Consider the following 11,399-nt stretch of genomic DNA (forward strand, 5'->3'; position numbering starts at 1 on the left):
AAGTGGAAAATATGATGTAGACTGTCAATCCGCAAAGCTGGCAGCAAGAACATTTTTTTAAGTTTTTTGACGGCTCGTGAAAACCAGCTCCGCGCATCACTAAACACCAAATATAGGTCCCTGGATTGCCAACTAAGTGATAGGCCGCTGAGAACCCGCCTGGACTTGTCGAAGATCAAACCAACTTTGTCCACACAGCCACCAAGAGGAGGACTTGAATGGTAAAATTTGGGAAAATAAAACTTAAATCGTCCTCACGCCAGAAATGCCCTTCTATAGTCCTGCTTGTTAATTTACTACAAATTTCGTATTGAAATAAAAGGTTGCGAAACAAAGACAAGCAATAATAAAAATACTTTCAAATTATTGCTGCCAAAATTTCAATTTAGTCAATAAAAATAATATTTTTTTTTTGGCTTTATCAAGCTACAAAACTATTTTTATTTTAAGGTGTGCAAGCAAATATTTACAGTGAAAAAGAAAATAAATATATCCCAACTATTAGAAAAGTACATATATTGCGGTTAGAGCTGCATATATCATCTTTGTTTTTGACATATGCTGCCAATAGAATTTATGCCTAAATTGGTGTAGACAAAGAAAATTTATTTAATTTATTTTAGTCAAGATTTATTTAAACTAAATCGATCTTGATTAAATTAAATTAAATTATAGAAGTCCATCATGTTTTGGACTGGCAAATCGGGCCAATATTATATGGGCTATTAAATCAAATTAAATCCATAATGTCCGTTTAAGTTGGAGTGAATTAATTGATTTATTAATTCACAGTGGACTATTTGGGTTGGCCCAATATTTAAGCCAAAGTTAAATGGATTTCTTGGGTAACAAGTGATCCAAAATGCAGGAAGATTCTGAGGGTTTTCTTGAAGACCTAGCCTACATATTTTGGCTATAAATAGAGGTCTTCCCTCAAGGCAAAGACATAAGAAAAATCCCTAACTTTCGGAGAAACTCTGTCAAATTATCTCAAGAGCTTTCTTCCTCAAATCCAAGTCCAAATCAAGTCAAACAAATCCTCTGGCTATCGGTGTTGAAGACTTGAAGTTCCAAGTGTTTGACGCCATCATCAAATCAATTGTTTTCTACGCCAAAATTGTAGAAAATACCCTTTCGATTGGAGAACAAGTCTTTTCGGCCCTTCAATTGAAGCTATTCGAAGAAAAGAATCAGGGGATTAATTTCTTTGATTCAAGAACTTTCAGAGATTGTAACCCGCTTATTATTTGATTTAATCAATTTGATATTTGTGCGAATTTTCTTGTCTTTTATTTTAGGCAACAAAATTTGTGCTTACAATTGGCACCAAATTTATATGGCAGTCTTGTTACCAATGATGCTAAGATTTTTTTTTTTTGGTTTTAAGATTGTAAGTCAAATTTAACTTTTTCAAAAGTATTTCATACTCATCAGTGCTTAATTTAGAACTAATTATGTGATGGCCCCTATTTGTTAATAATGATGCTAGATTTTTTTTTCCCTATTTTTGGATTATAGAAAAAAAGGGCCAACACTTTTTCTGTCAAAATATTTTGACAATAACCATAAGCAATGATGGTAGAATAGTTAATTGACCATTGGTATGCCCATTATTGGGTTCCATCTAGCTAATTGGGTCTTACCAAAAAAAAAAAAAACCTAGCTAATTGAGGAGAAAAGTGATAATTTTAAAAATTTAGAGAAGCTCAGTGATATTGTTATAAACTTGATGGGAGGTTCATAAATTATCCCTATCTAGAAGTACTCCCTTAACATTTTTGTGATTGCCTAAAAATCCGTATCTAACATTTCTTAGACAGTCTAAATATAGGAGGAGTTCAAGATGAGCCCAATCCGTCATGTATACACAGCCATGTGACTTCACTACCGAAGTCCAAGTCATTGAACCAATCAGGCCAAGTTAACTGATTCCCATTTTTCTTTCTTTGTTTTTTAATTCTCCTTACACCACATCCTTTTTTTTTTCACACATCTTTGTTGTTACTAGTACTAGCTGTTAGTATTCCTATGAAAGTAAAGAAAATATAAAAACAATATATTTTTGTTGAGAATATATGAAATATGGATTGGAGTTTGTTGTTATTTAAACCAACTCCACTTGAGTACCAATTTTCTTTGGCGATCTTGTCACTATGATGCTCAAATTATTTATTTTTTTTTTTTTTTTTTTTTAAGATTGTAAGTCAGATTTAACTTTTTTTTTTTTGGAAGTATTGTCATAATAATTGGTGCCTAGGTTAGAAATGAACATTTGATTGCCCATGTTCATTAACAATTCACCAGTGATAAAATTCACAAATTTTAGTTGGTTGCGTATTAACATTAGGCTTCCCTGAGGAGTTATATGGCTTGAAAAGAAGAAAGAAAAGAATGAACACTAGAGGAACCAGAAAATTGAGATGAAAAATGGCAATGATGAAAAATAGGAATAATGAGAATGATAAGACTGAAAAAGAAATGGACATGATTTATTTTCCACAGGTTACTTGGAGTCTATGCGGCAGTAGCTATTAAAAGGTGAATAAAATTTACAAATGAATCATTTTGGGTTATTATTTTTTTGATAAGGAGTTTATTTTGGCAAAAAACTCAGAATTTTGATTATTGCAAATTAAATTCCAAAGACAGACACTAAGCTGACCTCACTCACTAATAAGAGCATATAAACACAATGAAATGGGATTAATGCAATAGCAACAAATGGCACTTTGCAAAGATTGCCAAAATAGGGAGAGGGAAAATCAACAATAATCTTTTGCACTTGGGTAAAGTACACCATCTTAAATGGAGCATCATAGAATAGATTATCCAAATGAATGGATCATGAATTTGGACCATCTTTTTTTAGATCGAAACCTTTTTTGGGATACAATTTTGTTTGGATACTTTGATGAGTAAGAACACAGGAGTTGTATTCTAGTTATCTAGCTTGAGTCTTGCCCGTCTGATCGGGACTGTATGTTTAGAAGAATAGATTTGGTTAAGTTGTACACAAAATGATAAGGCATGTTCTTAAATGGTTTTGAACGCTTGATTTCAGTTTCTGATCAAATGATTTTGAACACTTGATTTTAGTGTCCCTATCGAAACCCTTTTGGATTAGTTGTGTGACATTAGCCGTGGAATCATAAAAAGTAACAGCAAAATGTAGGAAAATTATAAAAGAAATCATAAAAAATAACAGCAAAATGTTTAGATAGCTAAATTGAAGAACAAGGGAAGTTAGAAATAAAGAAGTTAAGATGTGCTGAAATATAATAGTTGGACTGTTGGAGATGATAATGATAGATAATGAATAGTCCACATTCCACACGGTTTATGGACTAGACCACAACAGTGAAGGCGGGTCACCTTCAATCAACACTATCACAGCTACAGATGAACTGAGTTGCTCAGATCAAGGCCTGTTCAATTTACACTACCAAACAGAAAACTCAAAAAATGATTATAGAATATTTAGATAAATTTGCCCATGCATGCACCCTGTGGACATTATCAGAAATGCCTTCAATTCAATTACAATTTATCTGGGATATAATTCAGTATTTGAGACTTCATTTACAGACGGCCCTGGTAGCAATTTGGTGTTGGTAGATGTGCCTGATTCTGGTTGATCTATAGGCAAGTTTTGTGTTCTGCTACGACCAAAATATGCAGGAGGGTTTGGGACAGGCAGCGTTACAGAGTAGCTATTCAGCATGAGAACAACTGAAGCCATGGTCGGCCTTTGCTCAATTTCGTCTTGAACGCATAGCAATGCCACATGGATGCTCTTAATAACTTCATTTCTTGCATATGAATCTCCCATTGTTGGATCCATCAATGCTAATGGCGTTCCATCCCTCCATTGTCTCCATGCCTGCAACATGATGTATTGCAAGTAATGATATTGGAACTAAGTTTTCTGCAAAATTGTGTATGAGAGCTCTCTCTCTCTCTCTCTCTCTCTCTCTCTCTCGGGATGAGAATGCCAAGAAAATGAGATTTTTATTCTGCACTTACATAGCTTAGAAGGTCATCTCCTCCATGAGTTTGGTAGAACTGATTGTTCTTCTTGCCACTTACAATTTCTAGAACCAAAACTCCAAAACTGAACACATCTGACTTTACAGAGAACAAGCCGTGCAATGCATATTCAGGAGCCATGTAACCACTGCAAATTAGGATCATTCAATGGTTAAGAATCTTAAAGATTGATGGTGAGAAAATGCATGGAACATAATTAAACACTAGAGGCTCAAAGGTAATGAGATGATTACATAATTAATTACGTAAACATGGAGTATGACAAGATAAGGGTGCAAGAACTTACAATGTCCCTGCAATTCTACTTGTATTTCCTTCAGATTGATCAACTTCAAAAAGCCTTGCCATGCCAAAATCAGCAATTTTTGGGTTCATATTTCCATCTAATAACACGTTACTGGCTTTAAGATCGCGATGTATAATCCGAAGTCGAGAATCTTCATGAAGATAAAGGAGTCCTCTTGCTATTCCTCCTATAATCTTGTATCGTCTTAACCAGTCCAACAATTGTTGCTTTTTTGAGTCTATGCAATCATCAAACATGATAAGTCTTGTTAGTTTCTTTAACTGAAAAAAATTTAATTTTCGCAAAAGACTTGGCAATAAATTCCTAAGTAAATCAAGAGTACTTGACTTGAAACTAACCAAAGAGAAAGTAGTCAAGGCTTCTATTGGTAATAAATTCATAGATGAGTATCCTTTCTTCTCCTTCCAAGCAGAAACCCAACAGTCGAACCAGATTTCTGTGTTGAAGCCTAGCAACCAGGGCAATTTCGTTTTTAAATTCTTCTGTACCTTGAGCTGAGCTTCTTGATAGCCTTTTCACAGCTATCTCTTGTCCATTAGAAAGTGTACCCTGATTGCAAATTAACAAAATAAAAACAAACTTTGATTCAACAAAGATCGCATTCATATATTTTCAGCACACAGGGAAATGGCTTAAACTTATTGTACCTTGTATACAGGACCAAATCCACCTTCACCAACTCTGTTTCCAATGGCAAAGTTGTTTGTGGCAGCTTGAATTTCACTGAGTTTATATTGTAACGATTCTATGGTTAAGATTTCAGTTGCCCCTGCAACAAAAATAGTACAAACTTAGTGAATTTAAACGAATCGACCCTCCAAGAATGATAAATGTGTCCTTGTAATTTACCAGTTGTTTCGCTAATGGCATCATGTGTCTTCTTGGATCTCCTTACAATGCAGAAGCCCATAATGAATAGAACAATACTAGAGATTGGCACAACGATTGCAACAACTGTTCGTGTTGAGATTCCGCCTCCCCCTGAATAAATAGATAAAAAGTTCTTTAGCGCAAAACTCTACTTCTAGACTAATGTAGGTAAGGATCTAAAAACTGAAATATTCAGATTCATTTATTCCTTTAAATTCTTCAACAAATAAAACAATTTGAATTTCAATACCGGATTTGGTCAAAATAACCGATCAATGGAGCTTTTTGTGGTTTCATATTTATATCTTTTTTTTTTGGGCATTCTATTCTTAGTTGGCACCAAAAGGATTCTACTCTTCAATTTCTTTCATCACCTTCGTTTTTTTTTTTTAATAAATAAACGAGTCTGCCAAAAAAAAAAAAAAAAAAAGGATTCAGGATTTCCACTTCCACTGCCTCATTAAGCAAGCAATTGGCTGCAAAATAATTAGGGATAATATCATAAACCTCCCCTGAGGTTTCTTTTAATAACACCTGGCACCCCTAAGGTTTTAAAAATATAACTTACCTTTCTTACCTTTGTTATTTGTGTAACAAAATTTTTAAAAATTCTAAACTACCCTTTTACTTTCTAAATAAAAATATTTCTAAACTACTTTGTTCACTTCAAGAAAACCATCACCTCAAAAATAATCTTTTGTAGTACTACCATATCATAATGTTATACCCCATAAAAATATAAATTTAAAAAATAAAAAAGATATTTGAAAAGATTACACTTGCATCAATTTAACTCCATATGCTCAAAACGATTTCTTATGAATTTATATTTTTTTTCAATATCTTCTCAACTCTTGCTCAAACCATTAAATTGTACCAATTATTATAAAAATCAGTTCAAACTAAGCAAATAAACATATCCCAGTTCATCACAATCACAAAAAGTAAAAGATAAACAAAATTCAATTTATTATAATTTACAAATAAAATATTGCATAGTCAACCACAAAATGAGTAAGAGATAATAATGGTGCAAAGGTAAAAGGAAAAGAGTGACTATTTTTGTTTCTTTGTTTTTAATTTTTCAGCTCCATTTATTTGATGTGTTGTGAATTATCTGTCAAATAAGGGTTAATATAATCTCTTTACAATTATTAGGGGAGGTAAGTGATATTTCTAACACCTTAGGCATGCCAAGTAATATTAAGAGAAACCTCAAGGGAGGTTTCTGATATTATCCCAAAAAAATAATGAGATCTATACAAGCCAGAGTGGCAGACTAGAACATGATCAGTATAGTTGTTGACTACCAGGTGGGGCTCAATTCAATAGCTACAAGTGTGAAAGACTTGAATTACTAACTAATCCGTAAATTCATGCCAATTTAGTAAGAACTGGAACTTACCTTCACTACTTGGAGAATTGGAAGGAGAAGGTGGAGAAGGTGGAGGAGGAGGACCAGGATTCCGTGCAGGCTCGGGTGCCGGGCTTGAAGAATTGTAAAAACTGTAGAGTTCATACCTAATAAAACAGCTAGGAAATATAACATTACAGCCCGGACTACTAGCACAGTATGTGGGTATATAAGCAATGGCATCTCTAAGGCAATTCTCGCAGTCAAGACTGGTAAGATCTGGAGTACACTGTCCAAGGGCATGTATATCTTTCTGAAATGGGGCATAACTAGCTTCTTTGACAGCAAATTTCTTTCCTGAAGGATCATTTGCATTTGCAGCACGACTTGCTATGTCAATCATCGCATCATTCAGCACCCGGTTGAACTGGTCTGGATCAGTGGCATTCGGTACAACCAAAGTAATGAAGGAGACATCCTCAGTGACCCTGGAGAATATGGACTCATTCGAATAACGCAACAAGCACAGGCCATAAGCAGTAAATGCAGTCGTCTGATTCCAGCACTTCTTCAGAATTTCCCCACTGGCATTTGCTACACATTGTCCACAAGCGTCGGCATCCACATCGCCTCGACAGAGAAACATGCCATAGACCATGCTATCAGGGCCTTGCCCAGCAGTGAAATTGTAGAAACCATTGCTGGTTGTCGAAGAGGCATTCGAGGATAGAGTGGAAAGGAGGAGCTTCCGGTTCTCTGTATACGCACTGCCAGTGGTGCTGTTAGGATTATATGCAGTATTTTCACACCTGAATCCGAAAGGACCATCGGCATAACTCAGCCTCGTATTGTAGCTAACCAAAAAAATCAACAGGAAATACGAGAATAATATACTTTTGGAGATCATTTTGATGAGAATCAGGCAGATTATCAAAAGTATAAACAATTGTGAATTTTTTATATTTAGGCCAAAGTATATGAAATCCGTTAGGCCAGGGTAGAAGTCGGATGGGAAGACTTTGAATATATATATATATATATATATATATATATATATTTTGGGTAGGTGAAGACTGAAGACTTTGAATTGGTAAGCTGGTCATCCTGCTCGACCGTGTTACGTACTTTTCATTTGCGAGAAGGGGAAATTTTATTGCGAAAAGTCTTTGCCAGTTATTGACGGAAGTCTTTGCCAGTTGTTGATTACTCAATGATTCATCATGTGATTATATGGAAGTGAAATTATTCGAGAAAGCTTTTTCTGGCTTTGATGTGGATTTTTTTTGTTTTTGAATTGTTGATTACTTTGATTAAGCAGCGTGATTATATGGAGTTGAGATTGGAGAAAGGGATTACGAAAACTTTACCGAGGGAGAGAGAAAGTTGGATTACAAAATATATGGTCTTCTTTTTTTTTTTTTGGTTGATACCAAATTAAATTTGTCTTTCCAAAAAAAAAAATGTAATTTTCTAGATTTTGCAACCAATGGTTAAACACATAATAATTGTCTATTTCAAATATACTATGATACTCAAACAAACAATAATGATATGTGATTTATTCCTTCCCAAATGCTCAATATATTGACTGGTCTATCACTCTATGGTGGACTTAGATAATTGTCTATTGAATAACAACCATTAGAGTATAAAATGGGGGGAAATTCCAACATGTCATTCTTAGTTTTAAGTTAGACAAATACTCATAAGAGATTGACGTTATTCTAAGTAGTAGTACTTTTCCTAAAAAGTAAGGTCCCGTTTGGATTGATACTTTTAGGAGTTTTTTTTTTGTAGAAAAATATACTGCAGCGATTTGATATATGTAAGGTAAAAAAGTAATTGAAAAATATGTTCATGAAAAACAAAAAATTTTTGTATGGAAAATTACAATCCAAAAAATTTTGTTTTAATTCATCTCGACTTAAAGAGTTGAAACTCCAAATTTTAGAGATTTTGGGTTTAAAATTTAAAATCGCTTCTCCTACTTCTCAAATCTCACATCTGTCCTGCTAGAAATAACTTTAAAAATATACAACAGTTTAAAGATATTTTCTTTATTACCATCATCTTTGACCTCGGAGACGGCTAAGGAGCTCTTTGTTATTAAAAAGAAATGCTCAACCAAAACGTACTCTTTTTTTTTTTTTTTTTTTTTGAAGAGAGCTAAAACTTACTCTAAAATAATAAATAATCACACATTTTTCAGGATGTTTTGTTAAAAATAATTACACTTCAAAACATTCAAGCTTTAATGTCTTCAAGCCATGAATGAAAAATCCATTTGCATATCTTTTATTTCTTGAACAATCCAAAATAGGGGGAATATACGATGAGCCCAATCCCTCACGTATACAGCGATGAGCTTCACTTACCAAAGCCCAACTCATTGAAACAGCCATCTAGGAGGTCTTTTCACGCGATGAGCCCAAAAAGGAACTTGAGGCCGCATTAATCGATTCACATCTTTCTTTCCGTGTTATTTTACATTTTTTAATCTCCTTGGATTACATCTTTGCCTTTTTTTTTCCCCCACTCGTCATCTCTTTTTTTAATTTTTGTTAAGTTGGAGGTCGTGAATTAAGATATACTACTTACAATCCCTTATTCCTCCCACCTTACCATCCAATCCAACTCTTCCCCTTCCCCGCACATCTTTGTTTGTTACTTGTACTATGTTTCTTTTTTCTTTTTCTTTTTTACTATAACAGTTAAAATTGCTATAAAAAAAACTTAATATAAAAACAATAATTTTATTAAATCACTAGAGTGAGTCTACTGGTTAGGGAAGATTTCTTAAGATTTTTTCGCTATCAAATTCAGGATTCAAAACTTGTGACAAATAGTCCAGTGTGAAAAGGGATGGGAAGATTAAAAAAAAAATCACTAGGATTAGATCAATGGTTAGGGGAGGGCTTTTAAAATCTTCCTCGTTGAATCAGAATTCGAATATTGTGCCTAACAATTGGATATTGAACCAAAGAAGAGTTTTTAGAATTTTTCTTCCTATCAGGTGGTTGAAGGTTCTAATCTTGTAGTATTCCTTATTATTAGGTGATTCATTTGTTCTGATCGTATACCTGATGGTTGGGTTTCCTTATTATCAGGTGATTCATTTGTTCTAATCTTTTATACCTGATAGTTGGGAGTACGTAGAAAGAAATGGGTGGTTTCAGGTTTTAATCTTATGGTTGATAGTTGGTGCAGAAGTTGAACGTAGAGAGAGGGGTGGAATACAGATTGAACGAGGAAGCATTGTCCTAAAATTTAGGAATTGCATCTTTTGGGCACTGTACAGCCTTTTTGTTAACAACTGCACGAGAGCCACACTTGCTACTTTTCTTTCCCAAGTCCATAAATAGAATTTGTCTAATCAAAGGAGTTATTTTCTACATTCTTGTTCTTGGTGCAATAGCAATATAAGATTTGAGGGACCAATCTAGCTTGTTGTCCGTTGGCGAACGACCTACTATAGAAAGAAACAAAATACAGTATGCTATATATAGACTAATTTTTTTCGCAAGACCTACTATATATAGTCTACCTAACATTTTGTAACGGAAGAATTGCCATCTTATCAATCGACAATATTGCTCCGCTAGTAGCTAGTTCAAAAGCGAACGCTATGTAACTTAGCGGTTCATATTGGAGAAACTGTCAGAACCCAGCTTCAAGAAGAAGATACAAAGAAGACTAGTTGAAGAAGAAGAAGGAAAAGGAGGAATCGAGGAAGAACAGGGAGAGACAGAGGAACTAGAAAAAAGAGAGAAATTGACTTGAAAATTCTGATATTGTCTAATGGCTTTCCACCATTTACAACTATATATATATATATATATATATATATATATGCTTATCTTTACCAATCAATCCAAAGCCCTCCACTAAACTACAATATTAACAACTAAGAATTTGGATTATCTAATACATTTGGGGCCATGACAGAAACTTACAAGCATACGTGTTTGCTCTCTTTTTCCATGACCCCAGATTTGTTAAGTTTGGCTTAGGGATGCTAATGGGCACTTGTTATTTTTGTTAATATTTTGCAATATGAAAGTTAATTAATGTAATAAATATGAATATGTGAATTCAGAAAGTAAATTATCTGTAATTTATATAGTCTAATGCGTTAGAAAAATACTCTATTTACTATTTAATCTTTTTGACAACTAATGGCAAAACACTAAGGTCCTGTTTAATAACCCAATTCAGTACTTAAATTTAATGAAATAAAATCTTAACATATTCAGACCGTTTGATAACAAAAAAATTTAACATCTGAATTAATTAAGTGACACCGAATTTTCTCGGTAAAACTTGTTTCCAAAATTAATCACTGAATGTGATATGTACTCAATGTATTAGATTTAATACTTAATAATTCAATAATTTAATGGATTCAGATTTCAAACTTCAATTTTCGAACTTCAGTTTCATCATACGCACCCTAAGTAAAAATTAAGTATTTCTGATATTGTGAGAGAATTAAAATTGGATGGATTTGCGAGATATGGAGAAAATCTCTCATAATCATTTTTATTTTTCAAGGTTTTTTACGATTGAAATATGACGTATGTATCGTAACAGTAAATACAATAGACAAATGAATCTCATTCATCAAAAAGTTTTGATGTCATGACCAGATTAAATCCTCAAAATTGCTGCAAATCCATCATACATGACAACCATTTAGGCCGCAGTTGGATGAGGTCACTTCAGCTCTTGTACTTTCTCATTTAATTGATAATGACAAGAAATCATGAGCAAAATTCTCATCTTGAAGTGAAACACACATTCGGAGATGCCGTCCTTTTATAT

General features: G+C 33.6%; 1 protein-coding gene across 1 annotated transcript; it reads right to left on the reverse strand.

Annotated features, from left to right (window-relative positions):
- Positions 1 to 3,226: 3,226 nt before the first annotated feature.
- Positions 3,227 to 7,560, reverse strand: LOC113701501 (cysteine-rich receptor-like protein kinase 10). The gene is made up of 7 exons (XM_027222201.2): positions 6,630 to 7,560; positions 5,204 to 5,335; positions 5,002 to 5,123; positions 4,693 to 4,903; positions 4,334 to 4,571; positions 4,024 to 4,174; positions 3,227 to 3,880 (listed from the first exon to the last, which is right to left on the reverse strand). Exons 1-7 carry the CDS (start codon positions 7,483 to 7,485, stop codon positions 3,545 to 3,547), a joined length of 2,046 nt encoding a protein of 681 aa, XP_027078002.2. The 5' UTR covers positions 7,486 to 7,560; the 3' UTR covers positions 3,227 to 3,544.
- Between the last annotated feature and the right edge of the window lie 3,839 nt (positions 7,561 to 11,399).

The sequence above is a fragment of the Coffea arabica genome, chromosome 7e, assembly GCF_036785885.1.
Source record: "Coffea arabica cultivar ET-39 chromosome 7e, Coffea Arabica ET-39 HiFi, whole genome shotgun sequence".
NCBI classification, from domain to species: domain Eukaryota; kingdom Viridiplantae; phylum Streptophyta; class Magnoliopsida; order Gentianales; family Rubiaceae; genus Coffea; species Coffea arabica.